Genomic DNA, 27800 nt, shown 5'->3' with positions numbered 1-27800 from the left:
GCTGAGCCGAAGCCGGCAGCCTCAGCTTCCTGCCGCTACTGCACCGCAGGCAGCCGCTCCCACTTGACTGGAGTCGATATGTGAGTGGAAACCTATCTGCCATCTTTGGGTTATGCCCTTACCACTGACATTTCTAGGGACCACTGTGAAAGCCCAGACTTGAGAAAACCACCACGATGAGCAGCAAGGCTGCCCTGAGCTGCAGAGGCCTGGCAGGTGAGCTTCCTTCACCCGTAAGGGACTTGGTCTCACTCTGTCCCACTGGCCTTGGGGCCCCAGTCCTGCCTCAGCAAAATAATAAACACTACACATGGGGGAGAGAGGGGATCAGGGTATTATCTTCAGTTAAATTCGTGAACACCAAGGTGTACTGGGTTGAAAAGGGCCTTTCAGAAAGGAGTGAATTCATGAAGGTCTGAATTTTCTTTCAAATTATTTGGCCTTTTTTTTGCTCTTGTTTTAATAAATACAATTTTCCTATGAAGACATAGCATTTCCTAAGAGAATGAGCACACAGTGGGAGAAAATAGATTTGCTATTCATAAGATCAGAAGTGCTGTTCATCTGGGGGAGATCATAAGAGACTATTTTTCTCCCCAGCTTCGCATTAGTCTTTTCACGCTGATATCATGAATCAGAATGAAATGTAAAACTGAGAATTAAGCAAACGCTTAGAATAAGGAGATCGTTCTGTTTATAGAAATCGCCTTTGCCTAGCAGTGGGCTATTAAAGCAGCAGACTACATTAGCAGTCAAGCACCTAAAAGTTTAGCAATCATATGATTAACAAGTTGAAAATAGCAAAGTGTAACAAGGAAAATATAGAGGGAGAAGACAGTGGCCTATATTATGGTTAATTATCAACACGGGAACCCTAAAATAAAAAACCACGGGCGTGGACTCAACAATTATAGCATCGGGGCCACCCACTGTATGTGGGGCAGCCATCGGCAAAGGCGCCACCCCTGGCTGGACTAACTCACCTCTGCCATCCTGGTTGTCCCCAAATCTGGAAGGGCAGACTGCACCGTGATTCGGGGCACCGGCTGAGAAAACAAGTGAACGGGCGGGCATAAAAAATCAAGAGGAGCAGAGCAGAGATAACCAGGGAAGGTTTTAACTGAATAGACTGGAGAGCCCGTCAGCTTCAGGAATTCTAACAGTTCTTACAGTCAGGCATGCCAAGCACTAGGAGCGTCACGCAAGGAAATGGAAGAAACAAGGAGCATAGCAAGAGGCCTACTCCACAGCTAGCAACACAAGACACACGCTAAACCAGTAATGCACATGGCAGGTTCACACATGTCAGGCTCTCTCTCCATTCACACGTGACATGCGTTAATCAAGGGCTGTGCTTGTATGTACGAACGCTACAGGACTTTACAGAGAGAGGTTATTGGGACAGGAAAGATCAAGAAAGGCTTCACGGTGCAAAAGGAGGCCCGGTGAGTGCAGACACAGGAGGAGGAGTAAGAAGCCGCTCTGGCTGGAGCCCAATTCTGGGGCGGAAGATAGAGCAGGATAGATACGTGGAGAGAGACTCTGGTATCTGAAACTAACCTAATCAGGTAACGTGGTTAGAATCATCACAGATGCCTGAGCAGAGAAAGCAGAGGATCGAGAAGACTGATCTGGCGGTGGAAGGCAAACTGACTGGAGAAATATTTAAAGACTACGGCAGGCAAATCACTGATTGCAACAGAGCAGGTGTGAGGTGGCACAAGCCTGCATAATGGGTATGGGTAACATCATGAAAAAGGACTCTGCTACTTATGGACACATCATTCAACATTAAAAAAAAAGAATAAAATAATTAGTACCAGGATAAAGAAAAGGGATATCAGAGGAAGAAGCTGGAACTGTGAGGAAGGAATCAGAAATTAATTTACTGGCTGCTAAGCTTCCAATGGCAGAAGTGACTATCTTGAAGAAACCACTTCTGCCTTTATACCCTCAAGCAACCTCTGGCTCCTTCCCAGGTCTCCCTGCTCCAGTGCAAGAGTCTGGATCTCTGGATGCACAGTTCTAAGAGGGCTCCATCCCGGCTGAACAAACACTCCTAGTCCTTTCTTACAAGAGTCGTCGAAATTGGGTGTCAGAGTTTGCTCTTGTTCAGTCCACAAGGAACAGCAGCTGCTGCTCACTGACCTACTGTCTCTGACCTACATTGCCTACAGATGCAGATTCCTTACCTTCCCGTTTCCCTTCTTCTGGCCCTAAGCACTCTAGGCCCTCCCAGGGCGTATCTGGGTGTCTGAGGTCCCTACGCTGTCAAGACAGAGTCTGCAGACACCAAGGCTGGACGGCAAAGTCTTGCTTCCTGTAGGGCAGCCCAGACTCTTAACTGAACAGAGAAGAGCCCACTTGGAACAAAATGGCTCACTTAGGGTGGTGGTGACCTGAGTTCACAGCACCAAACAACCACATTTCTGCAGAGGGCACCATAATAATCATGCCTTGGTGCTGCCTTTGGGAGAAAAGTGCTAGAAGGAATTAGTTTTGCAGAAGGTAAGGAGACTGTGAGAAGATCTGAGAAGAGGCAGAGAAGAGGTGATTAAGTAGGAACAGGTAAGAGATAAGGCTAAAGGGGTGAGAGGACCTAGGGATACGTGAAGGGAATATACACCGTACCCTGCAAATGCCGGGGAGTCACTGGGGGTTAAAGGTCGAAGAGTGAGAATCAGTTACGTTTAAGAAAGACAGTGTGAGTGGCCAACAGAACAGACTGAGGGAGAGCACCCTGGCGGCAGCAAGGCCATCGCACATGAGGGCCTCTAGCTTCTCCCTCAATTTCTTGACCAGGAAAGTCTCTCCCCTCAACTCCCGTGACACGTCACTCCTTCCCTCTCGCACAGCACCTCCGGGTTCTTCCTCCCTTTCCCTTTGCTGTCAACTCCTTGGCAATGGAGTTACTTGCAAGCAAGCAATGGTCCGTGGATGCAGGGGCCACTAGCTGTTGCTTACTTTTCCCCATATCATCTGAAGTTCCCCACAAAGGAAAAGGTGTCCAAAGCATATTTCTTAGTAAAGGCTTCTTAAGTCTGAACTCCAAAGTACTTATATTTTTCAGTTGGATCTTATTTAAAATAGATAAGATTGAGATGAACATTCCCTCTTAAAGTATAAAAACAAAAATCCCATCAACGATGAAACTATAACCACCAAGAATGAAACCTCTTCTAAGATGATATAATTCTTGCCCTCCTAAATAAAGCATAGAAACATAATTTACACTTTTCTTTATGACTCAGAGTAATTTTAAAAATTCCAGTAAATGCTTTAAAAATATTAGCTGAAATGAATTAAAGGACCAGACTGAATGTGACACCATGCTGGAATCCAGTGACCACAGGAGCTTCCTGGTGCCAGGGCTCTTGGGCCCTGACTTCATGGCTCCTGGCTACTAAGCCGAAAACCTCATGTCTACCCCTCACAAGTGTCCTGTCACCATCACTCACTCTCGATAACCACTTCTTAATCAGGCAACGTGTTTCATAAAGATGCCACCCAACCCCCACCATTCGAGTAAAGTATGAACCAGAAAACTGGATGATTAGATACATCTAAAATGGCTAAAAACAGAGTCAAAAACGAGATTAGACCAGGTCTGAGTGGGTTCTCAGTGTGAAGGCAATGCCTTGACCACACCTGCTTCTCTGTTCACGCTCTAGTGATTTCATGGTGCCTCCCTCCATGGGAAGGAGGTAGTCGTGGCTGCCGGACACCAACTCTGGACAAGTGGGAATCACAGGAATGTACTTCTCCAACAGAGCATGTTTGAAAGGCACATGCTACAAATCAGCAGTTACAAAACAGTCACGGGGTATAAAGTACAGCATAAGGAATACAGTCGATAATACTGTAATAACCAAGTATGGTGTCAGGTGGTACAAGACTTATTAGGAGGATCACTTCCTGAGTTATAAAAATGTCCAACCACTATGCTGTATACCTGGAACTCATATAATAGTGAATGTCAACTGAAATTGAAAATTTTTTAATGAAAAAAAAAAAAGGTGGTGCTGAAGAGAGTGGGGGTATAGATGTATAAGATCAGCCATGAGTTAACTTTTATTGAAGCTAGGTGGCGAGTACTTAGGGATTCACCACGGGACCTTGTCTATTTTTTCATATTTTTCCGTGATACTGCCCTACATGAAGAAGGCAACTGGGGCTGTGATTCAGTGTACACATTCAGTTCCATGAACACTTATTAGGACCCGGAGCGCATGAGGCACTGCAAGAAGTGCTGTGGACAGCACAACAATCAGAAAGACATGGGCTTTACTCTCAACAGACCGGCACTCTCGTCTGTGGGAAGGTCATATGTAAATAACTAAACTGTCACGGAACAGGATAGTCACTAGAATGGATGTTTCAAAAGCAGAAACAATATGGAGGAGGAAAGGATCATAATGGAACAGGCCGAGAATACCTTCATGAGGGTGATTTTACTCTGAGACGGGCCTTGAAGACAATGGCATCTCCCGGGGCAAGGGGACATTTCAAACATGAAGAATGGCATGACTAAGTCAGGATGGCAAAAGAGCCACTTTATGTCTGGTGTTCCCTCTACTCACATCTGTGCCCTGGGAAAAGCTACTCCATTTTCTAGGAGGTCTTGGTGGAGAGAGAAGGATCTAGACTGACGAGCACTGGGCAGAGGGAAGGAAGGTTAGGGCCTTGTGGAGGAGGCCTTGTGAGCGAGCGTATGGCTGATTTTCACAGGCAATAAAGAACTATCAAAGGTTACTGAATGAAGCCGTAATAAGAACTATGCTTACAAAAGATTAACCCTTAAATAGGGGAGATACTAAATACAGAGAAATCAATTAAAGAGTTGCTTTAATGGTTCGGTGCAGAGCTAATAAGAGCCAAAATTTGGATGGTAAAAAGAAAAGGAAATAGAAGTAAAAAATCTAGATGTATGAAGGAGGCTACTGAACATGTGGAAACAAGTGGCTGTGGAGGCAGGAGAAACAGAGTCGAATGTGATGCCCAGGACGTATGGGCGACAGGGAGAAGGGTAAAGGGTGGTATCAGCAGAAATAGGTATGTGCAGGGTTAAGGGGTACTTAGTTTTCTATATTTGGCAATGGCCTGTGATGAATTCGGCAACCTTATTAAGGGTACCAAAAATACTACAAGGTATACCGAAATCTTAAGTGTGCCATTTGTCCTTCACACATAATGGCTCAAATTTCCAAATGTGTATTGTTTGCATTTTAATGCTCTTTTACATATCCCCTGTGCAGGCAGTTGCCTCCTATTTCAGAAGCTCAAAACATTTCAGATCAGAAGCTCATTAATCCTTACGACACATCTGGTAACTATTAATAAAAATGACTGCAAAGTATTTTGCAGCTATAAATATTAAGGAGAAGTCCCATGAGGCAAGCGAATATAAGTATAATTATCTACATTTCACACCACAGAAACCAAGGCTCAGAGATATTTACCTAATGGTTAAATGCATTAGGGTTGCCCAGTGAGTTAGTGACAGAGATGGAAAAGGACTGAGTTCTCAAGCGCCAGCTGAACCTGCAATTACACTGTCTATGGAGCACTGTTAAAACAATAGATGAGTCAGTTACAGGTATCAGAACTGTTTGGAAGTATTTCAGGGGAAAGATGATGGTGACTTCTCATATCATATCATTTTTTTTAACTCTGGCTTTCATATGCCACATGAATGAAAATCGGGCAGATTAGCTCAGAATTTTATAACTAGGCATAAAAACTAATTTGGAGACCCCTTTGCCTAGAAGAATAAAGTTTTAACTCCTTGGCATGACATGAAAGACCCTCGCCTCTCCCTGAGGTTGTGGCCTTCCATCACTTGTTATGCTAATCCACTCTGAACTTCCTGAATACGCTGCTTTGCCAAAGGCTTCCTCTCACAGTCCCTTCCCCTGGGGGGTCCTGTTCCACCTGGTGAATACTTATTCATTTTTAAGTGATTTCAGCCCAAGCATGATCCAGTCTTCCTGAAATTGCAGGTAAAAATGCTCACTGCTTTCAGTGTGTCATCCCCAGACATACACATATTATAACATCTACAACATTCTCCCATTTATGTTTATGTCTCTCTGAGGGAGCTCCTCCAAATCAAGCTCTCTGAAAGGCAGGATTAAATTTCATTCATCTCTGTATTCTCAATAAAACAATAACAATGTTGTTGAATGAATAAACAAATAAGTGAATGAATGAATTACTTAGGTGCATGAAGAAAGCCTATAGTTGTAACTGTAATTGTACAGTACATAGGGTTTGGAAAAGAATAGACATTCTGAAATTTGGGCATACAGGTAGGTAGAGAAGAGATATCAGTTGAAGGAAAAGATAAACACTTTGTTCAAAAACAGTGAATTTTCTGTTGCATTATTTTTTTTGTTTGAAAAGGAACCCTTCCTAATAATCACACTTTACCCTGAATTTGATAAATTCTTAAGTGTCATTTCTAATGGTTCTTTTGAAAACAATTATTTATTTATTTTTTTAATGGTGGCGTTGGTTAACAAAATCCAATCAGTTTCAGCTGTACACTTTACACTGTGTGTTCACCTCTCACAATGAGATTTCTTTCTGTCACCACATATTTGACCCCCTTTACCCTGTCTACCTCCCCTCTCCCCACTTCCCTCTGTCCAATGGTTCTTAAGTTAATATGATCTTATCTTTTTTTTTTTTTAAATGATTCTAACCAATCATTTAAATCCAAGAAAGAAATCTAACTATGGGCAGTAAACGCACAATGCAATATATGAAACATAGTGTTGAACTGTACATTTGAAACTTATTGGATTTCACTGCTCAATGTTATCCCGATAATTTTTAATCATATAAATAAATAAATCTAAGCATAGGAGTATACAACGAGAGATATAAAATTAACTTTTGCTACAAATAACCACCAGCCAATCTTTGATTTTCATGCTGCTAAAGTGAGAAACATATAAGAAACAGAGCAAGGCAGGGGCGGGGCATGTAAACAAAATGCTTCCTAATCTTCTATGTTCTGATAAAAGTAATAAACAATGGATAAAATCAGACATGTACAATTACCTAAAGATCAAGACTCAGCAAACCCGATCGATATAAACATGTTTTTTAAAGGTTACGCTAATCAGAGGCAGGGCAGTTAGGCTGGAAGAACGGGAACTGAAAAGTCACAAGCGGGGAGCTGGTCGGAGGCACCCGGCACTGGCCAGAGACGAGCACTTACGCTCTCATCGACTGATGCCTTCCGTAACTGGTTCGCACAGCCAGCTCCCCACGCTCATGGCGGACCCTTCTGATCTATACTCTGGCTTTCTGGGGTAATCTAGATGAGAGTGTCTTAGCTGTGGTGACGCCAGCACTTCTGTCCATCTGGCAGTTACATTTCTCATTTTAAATGATAACAGCATTCGAATTGATCCATCAGTCCTTTGTGTAAATCTGATCACCTTTGGGCTTGCAGATCTGGAAGGTGGCAATCCAGTCCATATGAATTCTCTAAGTGATACCACCCAGAGAGGATGACAGGTGGTCACCAGCTGGTTCCCATCAGAGCCCACTGTTACCCTACCTGCCACATGCCCCTTTCAATCAATGACCTTAAGGTATCAAATTGTCAAGCATGAGAAGGTGACTTTGTTTTTCTAACCAATATGACAATCCTTCATGAGGTGTTTGCATACACTTCAATAGATTCTTCCAGTTCAAATACATTTTCCAAACTGCAGCCAGAGCAGCTTTCCAAAATACAAATTTGCCCATGTCATTCTCCTGCTTTAAAACTGTCAATAATTCCCCCCATTGCCTATAGATAATTTTTTCAGAAAGGAATAGTCAAGAAAAGGAAATATAGATAAGTCCTACTCGGTGTATTGCCATGGCTTGACCAGTCTCTCCTTCAAATACTTTATAGATTTATTCATTTCACAAATATAATCATTTGCTATTTTTAATAAAATACAGTGAAATCTCTTAAGACCATAACTGTGAGTTAAATTTTGCTTCTTGAATATATATCTCAATTCTGCCACTCACTAAGTTCTATAACCTTAGAAGTGCTTTAACCTACCTGTCTCATTTTCCTCAATATTTAACTCTGCATCTAATATTACCCTTTAACTCCACATTGTCCAACATGGCAATCACTAGCCACACATGTAACTGAGCACTTGAAATGCAGCTAGGGTGACAGAAGTGAAAAAAAAAATTTAATTTTAATAATATATAAAATTTTTTAGATTAAAGTGCTCTTAAGTATATATGAAACAGCCTGGGTACATAGATCTATTTTTTCAACTTTATGAATTCTAAATGCAGATCAGGTATTTCTGACAAAAATTTAGTCTCCTAATTGAGATGTGTTAGAAATGTAAAATACAAACCTGACCGTACAGAAAAAAAGATGGAAATATCTCAGTAAGTTTTTTATACTGATTACAGATGAAATGACAATATTATGAACATACTGGGTTAAGTAACTATATTATTAAAATTAATTTGACCTGTTTCTTTTTACTTTTTAAAATGTGGCTACTAAAAATTTAAAATGGCACGTGTGGCTGCCATTCTTGTTCTATCAGACAGCACCGATCTCACGACTCGGCACTGTTGCTGAGCGGGGCAGATGAAACCCCCGGCAAACAGTGAACACTCAGCACATTTGCAGAGGATCACGGCCATGAGAATCACTGGAATGCTGTGTGTTACCATCAGATATCTCTAGGCTGGCTTACCATGTGCACATTTTTAAACAATCAGCAATTATATCTGATCTAAAATAATCTAAACTCTCTACTCATGTTTATCAGTCCCAAAGCCATTCAGGATACATTTATTTTCTTTTAAACAAAGCATCTTAGGTTTTATTAATCTACGCTTTCACAAACATGTGCCAGGTACCTACTATATTCTGTGCCAGGAGCTGGGGATACATCATGGGTAAAATCAAACATAGTTCCTCTGCTCCTCAGAAATAGGCACTCGGGGTCTAATACCCAGTATTCCTATTTAATTTTAATTACACAAAAAACTAAAAAGGCCCATTTCTTCTATCAAGAGGTAACCTATTTTATTAGTGGATAAAAGTGAATAAGACCATCCAAATAAACTTTATTTCAATATATATGCATTACTTTAACTTACTAGAGGTAGTGCATATAGAAAAATATAAATACTGATATTTCTGGAGTTGTCAGAAAAGATACAGTTCTTTATTTTAGAATTTAGCTAGTTTATTTGTTAAACTTCTACATGATAATTGTTAAAACTTAAATATTGATATAAAAAATAATTTATTTTTTTAAAACAAAGATGCAATATTTACTTTACTCAAAATAATGGTTGTTTTCCAAGTGTCTATGTTACTTAAAACATATAATATTTGTTAATCTAAAAATCAAATAATAGGGTCTAAATCTAGGCTATCACCAGCCTGGTATGCCCTATAAGCTTAAATTGCCCTATAAGCTTAACTTTTAAATTGTTGAAATAAAAGAATACTTTGTGACATGTAAAAATTACATGAAATTTAAATTTCAGGGTTATAAATAAAGCTTTATTGAAATGCAACCAGACTCGTTTGCTTAGTACTGGCTATGACAAGTTTTGACAGCGCATGCATGGCCTGCAAAGCCTAAGATAATACTGTCTGGCCCTTTATAAAAAAAGTTTGCCAATCCTTGATCTATAAAATTATACTAAAGCATACAATGAAAATTCCTGAAAAATGGTCGGCAATCAACTTCTCTACTGCCTCCGAAACTATATTTTCATTATTTTTCAGATCAGCTACTAATCCTGGCTCTGAAGACAACTTTGTTTACTTAGTAACTCTAACTATATAAATAGAGTTCCATACATTTCTGGGGCAAAGATAGACAGTAAAATGTTATGATTTTGAAAAACTAAAATGGAGGTAAAAGTCTTCTACCAGTAGTAAGAGTGCCTAAGAATTCATCCCTAGAGCAACTGAACAGAAATCACTTGACTTAAGTTTTAAAAGAAGTCTGCACTCTATGCCTTTGCAAACTCCCCTTTTGTTAATTCGAGAACAACTAAATGTAGCATATCATATCCAAATATATTTATTATGTGTGGAACTACATTACAGGAAAAAATGCTTACATACATTATTTTTAAAGAACGTGAACAATTAAGGAAAACTGAAGGCTAGAAAATGAGGCTCAATCCTTTTTCTAGCGTGAGTTTGTTAAGATGATGAACCCTTAATCAAATCACAGGGTACGCATTTACGTGGTTTGGTTCATCAAGGAAGCCCAAGTATGAAGTAGCCTAAAACGGCATCTTCGTGCACAAGGGCAGGACTCGTACGTAGCTGTTTTTTTCTCATTTTACATATGGAAAGATCACTGACATGAAAGATGAAATAACTATACAAGCATCTTTTCCATTAGCACCAGCGATGTGCAGGGTGCTGCTCTCTCAAGGCTTTGTCTACCTACCACACCGGAAGCTGTGCCGAACCTGGAGAAAACCCCCTGCGGTTGACAAGGCCATCCTAAGCAAAGTCAGGACACTGAAAAGGGGCAGACAGTGAAACAAAGACAGGCTGGAAATGTGACTATACATTAGATGGTGGACATTAGATCTGAGCATTAACTCTTTAATTCCATAGACAAAGCTAAGATGCCACTGGAGTCTTTATGTTTGAAGTATATAAATAGCTTCGTCTGAATACAAACTTCTAGATACATGAAAAAAGCTATTATGCCAAATTAATTCAATCTAACTAATTAGAGAGCAGGAAGTTCTTTCAATTATTTTATGTGCTGTCTGAGAAACACACTTGAATATGAGTACAGATTTCATTAATTGCAGTTCATTATTTTCCAGATTAGTTACTAAACTTGCATCAGAAGGTCAAAGACAGCAATTTTGTCAGCTGTCACCTCCTCCAGCGCAGTGTCTTTGCATTTCTGGGACTCAGACAGATATTGATTATAAACAAAAACAAATCTCCATAAAGATGAGAAACATAAATCTTTATGAGTATGGTCAAACCAAAAGATTTTGTAAAATATAAGAATCTTCGTTTTTAAATCTTTCAAATAAACTGTTAACTTCTACCTTACAAGAAAAGATCCATGAATCTTTTCAAATATTGAAATATAATGCCAAAAAAAACAGCATCTTGATCTGAGAACCAGCTGACCCCAAAGAACAAGTTAACAAACATCAATTCTTTTATTAGAGTTTCACTGTGGTTGTATGTTTGTATCTTTGTGTGAGGGAGGGAACTGAACATTCTTGTTTGAAAATGTCAAGGACACACTGATTAAAAGTACTTTTTTGATAATAATCGCTCCTTCCTTACACAACTTCTGCCTCCTTCCACCTAACAATGAAAATATGAGGCATGAGTGGTAGAAACAGCACCTATTCCATTCCTCAGTTCTTACCTGGACTGTTTTTATATTCTCAAAATCTTATTTTTAAAAAATAGAAGAGACAGAAATCCCATGTTGTTGTTTTTTTAAGAGTACCCTGCTATCTATAAATCATTTCGCTTATTCGCAGTTGTTACCATTCCCTTCATTAATTTCATTTCTGTCATTCTATGCCTTTCATGCCACCCCAGCCTTATACAACTCTCCCCGCCTTTGGTGTTGATCTGCCTTGAATGCTTATACAGCCGGCTCTCTCAGTCATTGTTTGGTTAAACTATAAATAACTCCTTTAATCTTTCCTCATAAATCATTTCTGATGTTATTCTCTGAAATAATTCCAGTTGGTCAGTGGATTTCTAATAGTAACAAATCCAGAACCGAGTGCAAGAATCTAAGTGCAGTCTAATTATGCCGAAGAGAACCCGGGGGCAGTGTTTAGGTACACTATTAGGTGACTGTTATTCTGTTTCAGAGAAGAGTTTTAAGTCTTCGAACTAAACTGGGACAGACACATAAAAAGGAAGAAGTTTTAATATCTTTCGTCATACTTAGGTGGCAAATGGAGAGAGAAATGGCTTTAGGAATGATGGCGAGAGAAGGGTGTGGGTGCGGTGCAAACGAGAGCATGCTGTTACACGTGGTCGCTTTGGTTACCATGTACTGTCTCTGTTGATACTCAAACCATCTGGGGATTTCTGTTTGTTTTCTGTGCTGTTTCACATTATAAGTCTTAAGCAAGGTTATTATTGACTTATTGTCTCTAAGTTTTATGCAATGTTGATATCAATATTTATCCCATCCTACACTGTAGAATTGATCCAGATTCCTTTTAGGTGTGTGTACTGACTTCTATTTTTCTGGGTTCTATCTCTGATGATATTCTGAAACCTACACATTTTTTAGTCTGTTATTATTACTTAATCATTATTTATATTGGCCTCTGAAATTAGCATCCTAACAAAGTACTAGCAGCAAATAAAAAAACAGAATCAAAATGAGAGCAAGGTTCAGAGTGTTTGTGTATTTCTTTATGCTACTAGTAAGTCATACCATTAGACTTCACACAGAGCTATAGCATACCCCGGCCGTGAAAAGGGTGATCTAGAATGCTCGTCGGTATGCATTTTCGTTTCAGGCTAACTAGGTTAGTGATACAGAGGATTTCCATTTAACCAACAACATCTCCCATTAATCTCTTTGGTAGAGAGAGAATGAAATGTGGATTGGAGATGGAAGTTACTGAATATGTGTGTAGAGCTGAAATGTGTTCATCTGTCACTCTGACTTGAAGGGGTGACCTCTAGTTGCATATGACAGGGTCCTCTCTTCTGCCCTATAATGTTCAATATTTTGTTTATCACTCAAATGTAGATACATTATGCCCTTAGAAAGTTTGCAGATGATAGCTAGAATGCATGTATTTTATAAATAATCACTCAAAAAATCTTGATATCCTAGAAATGTTAAAATGAAATCAAAATACGAAATTTTAGAAACAAATCTAAAGTTCCTTATTTTTTTTACAAATCGATTAAACATAATAACAGAAGAGAACTCATTGACAAGAGTGTAAACAAATAAACAGGAAAATGAAAGAGAATGTTAATGACCAGAAGCACAATGAGCTAATAACCGCCTTAAAAAAAAAAAAAAGCAATCATATGCTACTTTGGTAGAAGTACATTATTTAGAAGAGGAAGGTAATAATAGTTGTACTATTTTCAAGAGTAGGGGTTACTGTATCACCTCTGGGCTCCCTAGTTTAAGCAAGACCCTGGCAAGACAACTGAAAAATCACAAAACACTAATTATATGAGATATAGTTGACTAATCTATAGCTGGAGTAGCCCGAGAGAGCACAGAACCTCCACCTCCCCTCCCTTTAACTCCTGAGTAATAGCAGAGAAAACTCTGAGGCAAAGACTGGTTGGAAATAAGCCAACTTTTTCCAGAGAAGACTTGGAGGTTCCACAAGGAGGGGTAGAATAGGTTATCAAAAAAAGTAAGAACCTCAACTTTTCGCTATTGAATCCGATTCTCAAGTGAATGGGATGCCATTAAAGTAAAAAAAAAAATTGGGAAACACTAAAGTAGCCAACATAACATTGTTCCTGTTGCTGTTACTTTGAAACTCCACTGGCACTGAAGTGTACCATTTGTAAGGATGAAATCTCACTCAGGAGGTAAAAACTTAAAGCATAATTAAAGTGGTCCAAGTAATGGAACCTCGTTATTGATATTGTCATTTAAAATTATAATTTATTTCTTTTAGAGCTTTATCAGAGATAGTAAAAATGAAATGAACATAAGCATCTTTGATCAACTAAATACAAAACAATAAGCTAAAGTTTTTCTCTCATTTAAGAATGGTTCTTTAGTATACCTTAAATCAATCTAGGAAAGAAAGTTCATGAATATGTTTTGATATTTCAAATTCCCATTCAGATGTGATTCTCTCACCTCTAAACTGTAAACATAGTTCTTTATACCACTGTATGACACTTGGTACATACAAACTAATATTATAATCTGTATATATGTCATGGTCAGTCAACTGATAGACCTTTTGTTACTGACTATGCCCCTGCCTTCAAGGATTACATTCTAGAGGACAGATAATTAATAAATATACAGACATAACAATAACTCTCAAGGGAAAGATGAAACATAGTAATATAGTGTACCACATATGGTGGAGGCTATTGTTTTACTTTGGTTGGTGAAGACCACTCTAAACTCAGACATACTTCCTTAGAGTGGCCTTTCTTAGCCACTCAAATAACAAACCACTCTTCTAGAGACCTAGGAGCCATGCAAAGACTTGGAGAAGAGTAGTCCAAGTGGAAGGAAAGACAAGTACAAAAACTCTTAAGACCAAAAGGAGCTTCGTGTGTTGTTGAGATTAACACACACACACACACACACACACACACACACACACACACTAAAACAGCCAATATGGCTTAGTATGGTGAACAAAGAGGAGAATAAAGGGAATAAAGAGTAAAGGTCAAGGGGACCAGATCACAGAGGATGCTGTCAGCCAAGTAAGGAATTCAGATTTTATTCAGTTTCAGTGAGAAGCAGTGGAAAGTTTCAAGTATGGACTAAGGTAAGGCTTTAAAGGATCACTCTGGCTACTCTATAAATGATAAGACTGTTGTGAGGCAAAAAACAGTGTCAGATACACCCACTGGGAGGCCACTGCAATAGTCAAGGGATGATGGTAGTCTGGACGAGTGATGAGAAATGGAGATGGCCAGAAGTCACTGGATTGGAAGTGGCTGGTACCTACACGATTTTACTGATGGACTATTTGTAAGGTATAAGCAACTAGGTGGATGTCTGTGCTACATAACGAGATGGTCATGTATTTTTCTAAGTATTCTGTGTGTTGGGAGTAAACAGACTTGCAAGCTGAAGCAAACAGTCATGTTATAGATTTGTAAAATGTGAATGCCTAACTGATATCTAAGTAGAGAAGTTTAATAAATAATCAGATCCATGAAGCCAGAGCTCAGTGACAAAGTCTGGGCTGGAGATGGAGATATGAGTATTGTCAGTGTATAAAATAGTCAAAGCCACGGGACTGAATGACACTACCCAAGGAAAGAATTAGGTTTTAAAAAAGAAAAGGGCGGCCCAGGACAGAGCTCTGGGGCACCTGAATATTAGCAGCTTGGTGGAATAAACGGCGACTGAGCAGTCAGCAGAAGGGAAGCCAGCAAAGGTACCGCCGAAGGAAGCCTAGAGATGAAAGTGTTTCAAGCATGAGGCTGCTGGAAGGCCGAGTCCGATGAGGACAGAGTGCAGGCACCATGTAGATGTAGCTCCCTGGCAACCTTAAGAAAAGGTCCATCAGTAAAGTGAGGATCTCACAAACCAACTGGATCATTTTAGCTCTACAATTAGGCATCTTTGTTAAGTTCAGTTTTGTATTTATCTTTTTATTTATTTATAAAACATAAAACATGTGGGACCACTTCCTCCAAAATCTTTGCTCATATATGCTCAAAAAGAAAGTAAACTGAATTAACAAATACTGCTTTAAGATCTCGTCAAAATATTTCAAGATCGTCTCCCTTAAATTGGGTAAATTAGTTATCCTCCAATTTCTAGGTTTGTTTCTGACACATTATTGCTCTTCTAGAAGAAACAATCACTTATTGTCAAAACAGTAAAAATAATTTCTTATTGTAGCAGATGATGTGACTTTCTATATTAAAAACTCAAAGTAACTTTAAAAAATAATTGTAACTATAATAGGCTGATTCAATGACTTCTAATGCCATTCCAATCTCCTTTAATGTATATAACTGTCTTCACCAAAAAGCAATTGAAAAACAATGGTTATTAAACTTTAATGTGAATAAGAATCACCTTGGCTGCTTATAAATGTAGATTATGGTGCGGGGGGAGGAGAGGTAAAGGGGTCTAATATTGCGGGTTAGAGGGAGGGTGGGTAAAGGGGATCAAATATATGGTAGCTGAAGGAAACTGGACTTTGGGTGGTAAACACACAATAGAATATGCAGATGTTAAATTATAATGTACACCTGAAAATTATATAATTATATTAACCAATGTTACCCTAATAACTTAATTAAAAATAATAATAATAAAATAAATGCAGATTATAAGGTGCCTCCAGGTGGGATTTGGGATATGAAATCAGGCTGTATTTTTTTTAGACACCTTTTTAAAAAGTTACCATGAAAATTCTGACACAGTGCATGATTCATGCTTTGGGAAATAACAGAAAATGGAAGTTTCTAGCAGAATAATGTGTACAATAACAAACCCTTGGAAAAATCATTTTACCTACCCCACCTCTCACCAAGTATTAGACTTGCTATTTCTTTTAGCTCTCATGGTCATAGATTTATTTTGATAACTTTCAAGCCCCTGTCATATGCCTAGTTAAATTTAAAGATTTCCAAAATCTCAATGTTTTCATCTAACATGTGTTCATGTATGCTTATGTAAATGCTTATATAATGCTAGATTGAAAATATTATACATCTGCACAGCAGCCTTACAAAACTAACACCATCGCCTTGCATATGCATTCATAAACTTAGAAAATTCTTTTAAAAAGTTAAGGTCTCAGACAAGGATTCACCTGCATTTAACTCGAATGTTTAAGTGAATGTGAAGAAGCTGATGTCAAAAGACCTACTCAGCAACTGAACTGGCACTGTATGTGCTTTTGAATGAGTATAAATAAACCCTCATTTATCATTTTCTGCTGAATTCACACCTAAATAAGTCTAGAAATTGCATTTCTAACAGGCTTCCCATTCACAATTTCATAAGAGCAGTTTCCTGATTATCTGGAAAACCCTTTAACATTTTCTCTAAAACTTATTCTAAGGGTGGGTAGAGTTTTAAGAAAAAGGGGAAATAAAACAAATGATCACTTTTAATATTGTAAGTGAAAGAATAGGTAAACCATAGTAGAAGCAAAAGAGGTTGAGAGAGAAGGGCAGTGATGATATAAAATTATTTGAAATAAGAAATGAAATCAAGAATTAAAAATAGAATTACATTTTCTGTTTGGCAATACACAAACAACACTAAGTGCACTTCATAAATTTTACTATTGTTGCTCTAAGTGATATTACCATAAATCACATTAGTAGCGTACTTGGCATTTTTTAAAAGCAAAAAGGATTGAGAGTGTCAATAAGTTTAAACAGCTCTGTTATCTCTGAAGAGAGTGGAAGAGAAATTATCACAAGCTTTTACCAGGTCTAAAAGCCCAGTTCTAACGCCCCCGCCACCATTGTCGCTGTCCCCCGCTGCCCCCCTCCCCTCCAGCTTCGGTGCAACGTACAGTGTCGTTTTGCCAGCAATCTATTAGGAAAATGTTCACTGTTGCTTTCTTGATGCTTTTACCTGATGTGCAAGGGGAGGTGGCTGTTTGCCCCTTTTTTCGTCGCGGACAGGGAAGAGAGACTTCAGCAGCTTCGGCATCTGCGGCACAAAGGATTTTACTGGATGCAAGTAGGAGGCCGCTAGACCACTAAATCCTGTCAAAAATATTAAAGGGGAAAGAGGTAAGACAAAAACAATTACATAGACATTTTCTTTACCGTAAATTTGCCAAATATCATTTGTAAGCAAATCTAACAACAACATAAATCAAAAAAGTAGCCTTAAAAATTAATATTAAAAAAACATAGCACCATTAGAGTTACACTCAAACACAGTGGTGTTTCCTTTTCTAATTAAATATAGCAGCAACTAGGGTACCTCTAAAATGTTCTAATATCCAGTGTTCCTTTTAGTATGCAAAAGGTAATCCAACCCCAGTCCTGGTGACTAACTGGCTCAAATACTAACTTCTATCTTTGAACAAAATGGGGTTTTTCATTTTTAAATCGCAGAGCTGATGACACACATGCACAGCATTCCATCTATACTTTAAACTCTTCAAAGTCGGGGACTATGTATTATTCAACTTTAATTTTCCATGCTATTTACTGCATGAAGATGATGAAACTGACCTTTCAAGGAGAGAGTCATGTTTTTAGTTGTTTTTTACAAGAGAGGGACAGATGTCCTAAAACGACCACATTCTTACCCGCTCTTAATTACCAAACACTGGGATCAGACATGCAAATAATGCCTATGATAGAAGATTTCCTCCGCTTAGTGAAGAAAACTAAATTTTTAGGAAAATGTAATCCAAGTCATAAATGATAAAACACTGTATCTTCACGATACATCTATTTTTTAAAAAAGCAAGAGAACTTGAGGAATTTGTATGTCACACTGCCTGAAGAGAAGTACACAGACACCCCCATATCTCTTCACGCTGACCCCTGAAATGACTCCAATTCTGAACCTATATACAGTTGTAAGGTTTCTACATTTTACATAAAGTAGTATATAGTAATTCTAAGTAAACTATGAAAAAGTAATGCTATTTTATAACCATGAGAGCAATAACTGAAAAAATAAAGCAAAGAGATAGCTATAATGTCAAGCGATATGTAAAAACTAAGTTTAAAAAGTTAAACAATATGTAAGAAAGACAAAAATAAGAAAGAAAAGCAAACAGAAAAAAAAGAGACAAACAGAAAATAAGATAAATTTAAGATGAATAAAGAGCCAGAAGATAGAATCATCTAAATGCTGAGAAAAAAATTAGGGACAATCTAGAGTTCTACATGTAGTTGAACTAACACTCTAGAGTGAGGATGACCTCTAATTAAATAAAGATCTAGCCAACAATTAATCCAAGGCTGCATATATCACAAAAAAGAGAGACAATCAGACATCCTGTGTCTCTTGAGGGAAGTACTCAAAACTACCCATTCGTTTATCCTACCTCGCACACCTCTCTCAAATTGGCCTGAATCTGACCAGAGCTGTAGATCTGCCCACCAATTTACAGAAAATAAAGGAGACAGAGAGAATCACATTTAAAGAACCTCATGGGGATGTAACCAGCAAAAATAAGAACGTACAGTCTACTGTACCAAAACCTGGTCTCTTCAACGATAACGTCAATGAAACAAATACACTGCGACGGAGAAAAAAGATAAAGAGGAGCCCATACATTCAACAGACTTAAGACACATATCGACTAATCACCATGTATAAAACTTGGGTTTGCATTCAAAATACATAAAAGATATTTTTGATCCAATTAGGAAAATCTAAACATCAACAAGATGTTTAATGATATTTAGAAATTAATTTTCATTTTTCTCAGGAGTAAACTGTTATTGTGGGTACTGCTTTAGAGATACATGTACAAATATTTATAGATAAAATAATACCTGGGATCTTCTTCAAAATCATCAAGATAGGGTGTGGAGAAGTAGTGGGAGTACAGCTAAATAAGACTAGTGATGAACTGATAATTTTGAAATCAGAAGGGGGTATTGAGGGCATGTCATATTTCTCTTTTTACTTTGTATGCTAGGTATTTTCCATAGTAAAAGGATTCTTCAGAGTGAGAGCAAAATAAAAACTTTAACATATAAAAGAAAGAGTTTGTCACTAAAAGATGGTTGCTAAAAGCACTTATGATTAATATAATTCACTAAAAAAAAAAACTATACTCAGAAGAATCGGGTGAGGTACAAGAAATAATAATGATCAAAGCGGTAAATATGTAAATCAAGGAAGCACTGATTATATAATGTATGAAGCAGCATGTATGACTTGAACAGAGATGCTAAGCAAAAGAAACCAAACACAAAAAGATTATGTATTGTATGATTCCATTTATATGAAATTGTAGAACAGGCAAAACTAATCTAAAATCAGAACACTGGCTGACTGCGGGGAGTAACTGGAGTCACATAAATCTTCTATATCTTGACTGGGGTGTAAGTTACATGGGTAAACACATTTGTCAAAACTCATTAAATATGACCCATAGTCAAGATAAAAGCAGTTAACAGAAATAGAACATGAGATGGTCCAGATACTGGATTTAGCAGATGAAAACTTTAAAGCAGCTTTTATACACAGGTCCAAAGATATAAAGAAGACTATGGCCTTAACAAATATACAGATAGGGAATACCAGCAGAGAAATTAAAACTATTTAAAAAAGAAGAAAGTGGAAATTCTAAAACTGAAAAGAATAACTGAAATAAAAAGTTACCTGGATATGCTAAACACAGGATTGTAAATGGCAAAAGCAATTATCCAATCAGAAGAAACAAGAATAAAATAAAAAGATTTTTTAAAAAGTTGAAAAAGAATAGTGCTTCTGTGACCTGGGCAATCAATATTAAGCAATCCAACACATGTATAATTAGATTATCAGAAGAATCAGAAAGAGAGAAAAGGACAGAGGAAAAAATTTAATGAACTAATAGCCGAACATTTCCCAAATTTGTTGAAAAACTTCAACTTACAGGTCCAATAACATGGATGAAACCCAAGCAAGATAAATACTAAGAAAACTATACCTAAGCATATCATTGTTTAACAAAAATGAGGAGGAGGTGGGGAAAGGGAAGGAGGAAGAGGGAGGGGAGGAGGGAAGGGGAGGAGGAGGAGCGAGCGGGAAGAGGAGGAGGAGAAGAAGAAAATTTTGAAAGCAAAGACACTTTACGTGTAGGGTAAAGGTGACAGAAATGATGGCTGCATTCTCATCAGAAAAGGAGTCTAAAAGATAATGTAACATCTTTGAAGTGCTAAAAGAAACAAACTATCAACCCAGAATTCTCTATCTAGAGAAAATATCCTTCAAAAAAAAGGTGAAATTAAGATATTCTCAAATAAAGAGATCATTCTGCTCTATGAGTACTGTACAATAAGAAATAATACAGGATATTTTTCAGGCTACAGAAATTACATCAGACGACTATAAGGTCTTCAGGAAGAATTGGATAGAAATAATAAACATAAAGGAAAATAGAAAAGATTATCTATAGTCTCTTCATTTCCTTAAAAGTGGCAATTTTAAAGTAAAAAAGAGTAACATTGTAAAATGGGTTCATAACATCTTTAAAAGATATAACAACAACAACACAAAATAAGGGGCAGGTGGGGAACAGGTAAATGGAATTACTCTGTTACAAGGCTCTTATATTTGTGCAGTAGGAAGTGATATTAATTTGTAGACTGTGATCAGTTAAGAATGTATGGTATGGTCCTTGAGAAGAGACTCTAATAAGTAAAAAATACAGGTATACCCAAAAGCCAAAAGAGGAAATAAAAAACACTAAAAAATATTTTTCAATTAAACCAAAAGAAGGCAAAGAGGAAGTCACAGTGAAGAAGAAAATAAAAAGGCCAAAGAGAAACCAACAGCAACATGGCAGACATAATAATATCAGATGTAAAAGAACTAAACATGTTGATTAAAAGGAAGAAGTTATCATATTAGACATTTTTAAAAAGCTAGCCCTAACTATGTGCTGTCTGTCTACAAGAAAATCACTTCTAATTTAAAGACAGATATAGGCTAAAATACAAAAGACTGAGAAAAAGATACACCATGCAAACAATAAGCCAAAGAAAAGCTGATGTGGCTGTATTAATGTCAAGCAAGACACATTTCAATGTATTACTAGAGATGTAAAGGGACACTTCACAATAAGAAATATCACTTCGTCAGGAAAAAATAACAACCCTAAATGTGTATATCCCAAATAGAGTTTCTAAGTGAATGATGCAAAAACTGATATAATTAACGGGGAAAGAGACAGTTTTCACAATCATCTTTGGAGATTCAATGCCCTCAGTGACTGATCGAACAAATTGAAAAAAAAAAATCAGTAAGGATACAGAAAATTTGAACAAGGTTATCAGCCACCTTGACATAACTGATATATCCAGAACCCTATGCCCCAAAACAGAATAGACATTCTTTTCAAGTGCACATAGAATGTTCACCAAGATAGAACAGTTTTAAAAAATTTCAAAAGACTGAAATATTAAAGAGTCTATTCTCTGATCATGATGAAATTAAATAAGGAATCAATAATAAACATACCCCGCAGATATATGAAAATGAATTAACATGCTCAATAACCCATGGCTCCAAGAATAAATCACAGGGAAATCAGAAGATATTTTGAATATAATAATAATGAAAGCACACATGCCAAAATCTGTGAAATGCAAAAAGAAATAACAGAAATCAATGAAACAGAAAATAATACCAAATGTTGGTTCTGTGAAGAAACTATGAAAACTGAAAACCTGTCTCAAAAGTATTTCAAGAGAAACAGAAAAAAAAAAAGTATATATAGGAGAATAAAAAGGACTATCAAAATAGATCCCATTAAGAGGGCAATAGAGAACACTAACATTTATGAAAATAAATTTAATAATTTAGATGAAATAGAAAATTCTCTGCAAAACATAACTTATGAAAACTGTTTCATAAGGAAATACAAAAAGTTAAATAATCCTACATTAAAGAAACTGAAGTCATAATTTTAAATCTTCCCAGAGAAAATTCCAGGCCCAGATAGTGTCACTGGCGAATCCTATCAAACATTTAAGGAAGACACAGTACCAAGTTTACATAAACCTTTTCAGAAAAAAAAAGATAAGGAAAAATTTCCCAAGTTATCTTACGAGGCCAACATAATCATGATACTAAAACCTAAGGAAGACATTATTACGAAAAAAGTACAGACATTCATCGTATTACGTATACACAAAAATCCTTAACGAGATATTAGCAAATGGAATCAAGCAAATATAAAGGATAACACATTAATGATCAAGGGATATTTATCACAGGAATTCAAGACAAATCCAACATTCGAAAATCAATATAACTCAACATGTTAAGACAAGAAAAGAGATAGACCAGGAGGACGGTGGTTACCTGGTAGGAAATCCTGATTTAAACTATTTCTGAAAGCTGCTCAAATTTCATAAGAGTGATTGACAACAAAAATATAACTTACCCGGATCAGGAGAATGGGTATTTTGTGGACAATCAGGGATGGGCGGGGCAACTGGAGCTACTCCTCTGGAAACTGCAATTTGAGACACATCCTGTTGACTTTCCCACCGGCCCTATTGGGGACAAAATTGGAAATTTTGATTCAAATCAATCATTTAACAAAAAAATACCTAAAGATATTTATGAAAAAAACTGCTATACATTACCAACACTTTATTCCCTTTACAGGACACGGTCAATTTGATTACGTAAGTATTTTTCCTCTTGTACTTTTCATCTTCTTTATAGTATTAATTTCCCTGGTAATAATACCTCACATTTCCATTTCCCTCTAGTTTACCATTTTTAGGCTCCTCAGTTCTAACCTAACATTCTTTCTACTACATCAGGTTGCTCCCACGAATGCGGATATATTAACACATTCCTTCTGAAATCCTCCCTTACGTTCTGCTTCTTACGCTGTTTCTGCTCTTCTGTCTCAAAATACTTTTTCACTCCAGATTCTCGTCTGAAACCCAGGAACAACTCTAGTGGTATCAGGGACCCTTCCTTCCTCTCCAGGAGTGTATTTCCCATCCATTCACATATCATTCATGAAAGGAAAAATTCTAGAACAGTATATTACCACAATTCTCATTTTAAATAGACAGTACAGATAAGTTCCAGTTAAGTCCAAACCAAGTGATCGCAAGTTCCCAATAATGAAAGCCTCTAAATTAACAAGTTTTATTATACTCTCAACTTATTTTGTACATTCCCATTAAAGAGATTTTACTGCAGAATACTAGAACAATGCCAGCCAAGTGATGGATTAATTTGCCATTCTAAAACTTGCAGTGAGCCATAAAAATAGTGATACCATCATAGCACTTTTAACATCAGTCCCATCTAGGAAAGGAATAAACCTCAGCCAAATGTTACATACAAGTAATGGAGGTGAGATGCAAATGTTTTAAATGCTTTAAGTTACCTTTGATCCTCTGATAATCACTCTGACTTCCTTTTCACTATAGTTAAATGGTATTATCTATTAGTTTAAGTTAGTATTTCACACATGAAGTGACCCTACCATTGACTTCGGTTTTCATTAGTAATCACCTGCAAAGCAAGTTCTTCACTGCTCCTGAAGATGGACTGAGGTGGAAAAGCCTCTTAGGTTTCAAACATGTATTGGAAACCTATCTGCTTTTAGCAGCGACCTAAGCACTGATCATAAAATCAATAATCCCTAAGTGATCTGGATGCTGTTTACCTTAGAGAACACTTTTCCATAAGAACTCTCTCAGCACTTGATATTTTAAAGGACAATATGATGTTTAGCATTGGAAGCAAGAAAACAAGACATGAAAAGATGATTTGGGAAACCACGAATTCTGAAATACCTCACTGAAAGAGCATTTGTGTTACTATGAATCACACACTGATTTACATACTGTAATGTTTCATTAATTTTTTTTGCATTTAAATTTAATTATCTGTCTGGGAAGCTGCAGCTCTGTGTGCTCTGGGACATCACAATCAGGTGGCTGAACACCAAGGTCAACACTTTGGAGCTCCTCAGAGGGAAAAAAGTCTCATGCTTTGTTTAGTGGTAAGCTCAACGCAAGGTTGTTTTTAAAACGACTTACTTAATTTGAGAATAAATATATTTTCATATTTTAGATTTTTCTTCCTTGTTTATTAGCATCTGACAGATTGGCACTCTGTCCCTTAAGAAAACTAAGGAGTTGATTTGGAGTCAGCACCCCAGCTGTTTGGTGTATAATGGTCCAATGACAAATAAAATAGGTATCACCTCTTCCCCAAGGCACACTTGGGGCTCTGCTAGCTTCCGAGTCATGGTTCCCTGCTCGCACTCCCACACACAATGTTACTACCAAATCAGAATGAAAGCTATAACTCTCTCCTGTAGTCAAATATCTCAAGTGAGGACATCTGAAAAGGCGCACACAGCGCTTACACCACCTTAGCCACATTGCTACCCCATCAGATCATAAAAAATGGAGACACATTTCGCTTCATCCATCTGCCTTAACCGTCATCTTAACCTTGAGGAATCTTGCACGTTAACTGTTCCCAGGTCTTGGCGACCAGCGACAAGAATAGGGAGTGTTTCAAATCACTCTGAGATAGAACAAGCTCTGCTACACAGGGAACAACAAATTTGGATGATAAACTGAGTACAACACTCCTCCATCCTCGCTCTGACACCCACAGATCTCTGGGGAAACATTCCACTGAAATCATGCCCCATTCTCTTGCCAGACATGAAACCTGTGGTTCAGGGTCTAGCTATACACACTGCCCCCTGGGGACAAGGCAATTAGTATCTTTCTAATTAATTTTATATGCTTGGCTGTTCCAGAGTTATTTTCCTTGTACTGAACTGTTGGGGTGGAGGGAGGAAGAAGCATCCCAGTTAATGGTACTTTAGAGGGAGATGAACTCAGGACAATGAATGAAAAGCACTTGGCCAGACACTGAACCTTTCTGCTCTCTTGAGCTCAGCTCTCAAAGTGAAAGAGTACGACTTTTAATTTATTTTTTTGTACTTCTATCATAGTAATCTATACCCCACCACCTGGAATCTAAAAAGATTAATCAGTGATCTGTTTCTAACATTCTGCCTGTCTATCAAACTTCAGAATCGGCCTAGATGAGCAGAGAGACGAGAGAAAACTGGCTTGGTTTTGGATTCCTCCACTAGCTTAATACATACTACTACATACTTAATACATATAAACAAAACTCTATTCAAGACAACAACGATGTCTAGCTAGCGCCATGCTTAAAGGCACAGGGAAACACAGGAGGCTCTCAGCTGACTTGAGGACTTGCGTTGGTCCCCTGTATGCCCTCAGTTTTCCTGTTGCTGCTCCTCTGCTAGACAGATTTTTTTGAATTTTCCATAAAAAGGTCTGTTTTTTATCAGGAAAAGTGACAAAGAGATAAATAAAGATAAGTGCAAGGACCGGTCCAGGCACTGAAGAAGTGCTTCACACTTGGCATCGGCCTTCACCAGGGCCAACTAACTGCAGTTTCCAGCAAGGGGACGTGACCAAAAAACACAGGCCACTTTCGTTAACTGGATATTCATTTAGACTTCTGGCTGCTTCTGATTGCATCAGAAACTCCCATCAGAAGATGACAAACACACTGTCTTACTAACATTAAAATATATAATTCCATCTAAAATGGTTTTAGAAATACCAATGCTTTTATGTTGACAGTGTTCCTCAATGCACAGCCAATTTCTAGATGGAAAAACAACCAGCTGAAAATAATTCTGCACCTACACGTGAGTCCATCTTGATAGACTGGTCATAAAAAGTTTGCTAAGTTTTCATTAAATCTATTTAAAAAACTGCCTTACAATCATGATGAAATATCCAGTAATGGTAAATAACAACATCACTGTGATTAGGGATAGTTATCAAGAGTGATTTCTTTTAGGCCCTAAGGTGAATTTAAAAGTTGGGAGCAGTTAATCAAATTCAATTTTGGTGGAGCTTAGTAAAACAATGCCAATTTTAATATGTAGCAAGCATCAATACATAAGGGAATGCAAAATATGGCTGGCCGATTCGAAGTGTTACAGGCCAAACTATGAGATTGTTTTTAGTCCCTTTAGCACTTCTTCTCACCTCCTGCAAAGCCCTAATCCTGTCAAACTCTCAGTTCCTGCCTCCCTGCCATACCCTTTAGTGTCACTTTGCTCCCAACTGACCACTCTTGGCCATAAAGTTAACTGAAAATTCGGAGAGACAGGGAGGGCTGAACCGGCTCTGTGGCATCTCCTTGCGTGTCATCCCAACTAAACGAACGTTCCATTATTGCACAGGGAAGACACGGCATGTCACATTTTTACTGAATAATTCTGATTTTGTAATCAAGACCAGAGGGAGAGACATACAGATTAGTGTAAACAGAGAACCCAGAAATAGGCCCGTGTAAGTTTACGAGGCAGACGTAACTAATGAAATATCTGAAATAATTTTCAATTATTTCAAAACACATTTTCTAGCATTTTAAGCATCATCAAGTCCAGGCTAAAATTATATTTCTGACTCAACTCTCTGGTACATTAAATACTTTCATGCAAAGAAACCAAGATGCTTCTGAGCGAAGCTCTGTGGTGTCGGAAAAGCAACAAGCACTTTTGCCATTTCTTTCACTTCTCTCCTCCTGTCCCATGCTTGAGACAAAGACATCTAACGAGGTCTCAAATATTTATTGGTATTATTTGGTTACTACGAATTAACTTCAAATCTTCACATTCCAGAGCTTTCTAAATTCAGTAAGATGTCTCTTTTGACAGATACTTTTACAGTCTTACAGACCCAGGTAGCAAAGAACATTAGAAAGGAATCATACATACTGACTACCAAAGTTATTTTTATACAAAAGGGTAAGAGCCAAAAAATTAGTACAGTGTCAAATTTAGTCACCTTATAAAAACATTTAAAAACTCATTCTGAAATTAAAGCAAAGCAAGCATATTAAGTTTTAGATAGTAGGATAGTACTTGTATCCTACTCATTAGGAAAACCTAATGGATTAATTACCTCTCCCTGGATCTCTGAAAACTGAAGAATACAGGAAGTCCCCAAAAGAAAAGAAAAGAAAAAAACATTAGTGAGGTTTTCCAAAACGATTTCTTCAATAATCTTTCCTTTAGGATCTGTGTGCAAATTGTAACAGATAAAGCAACTTGGAGACTTTCTCAGACTACTACATATAAGAGAACAAAAACTTCTAGGTACTTAAAAGGGTAGAGAATAAAGTTTTTACATTTTATTTTACTTTTAAATAGGTTATCTGTTCACAAGATCCAAAACCAAATAACAGAAAAAGCATACAGTGAGAAGTTGCCTACCTCTACCCCTGCCTGCTCAGATACCCACATATTTCCACCTTCTCCCTAGGCAGATAAGAAACAGTATTAGTTTCTCATACATCCTCATAGGGTGTGTTACGTATATGTAAGCAAATCTATAAATA

At 37.5% G+C, this 27800-nt stretch overlaps 1 protein-coding gene across 5 annotated transcripts in view; it reads right to left on the bottom strand.

Moving 5' to 3' along the window:
• KIF13B (kinesin family member 13B) overlaps window positions 1–27800 on the bottom strand; it is a 168480-nt gene that overhangs the window by 12404 nt on the left and 128276 nt on the right. For 2 of the 5 annotated variants that reach the window (XM_015585075.2, XM_015585076.2), the window contains exons 36-40: window positions 27676–27720; window positions 27365–27385; window positions 22801–22912; window positions 17304–17437; window positions 984–1046 (exon numbers count right to left, since the gene is read on the bottom strand). In XM_015585075.2, the coding sequence (XP_015440561.1) occupies window positions 984–1046; window positions 17304–17437; window positions 22801–22912; window positions 27365–27385; window positions 27676–27720 (375 nt within the window). The remainder of the gene's footprint in view (window positions 1–983; window positions 1047–17303; window positions 17438–22800; window positions 22913–27364; window positions 27386–27675; window positions 27721–27800) is intronic. The other 3 variants (XM_015585078.2, XM_015585077.2, XM_015585079.2) reach the window with 3 other exon arrangements.

Source organism: Pteropus alecto, unplaced genomic scaffold, assembly GCF_000325575.1.
Source record: "Pteropus alecto unplaced genomic scaffold, ASM32557v1 scaffold50, whole genome shotgun sequence".
Taxonomy (NCBI): domain Eukaryota; kingdom Metazoa; phylum Chordata; class Mammalia; order Chiroptera; family Pteropodidae; genus Pteropus; species Pteropus alecto.
Note: the sequence above shows the minus strand (reverse complement) of the source record. Positions and strands in the feature narration are given on the sequence as shown.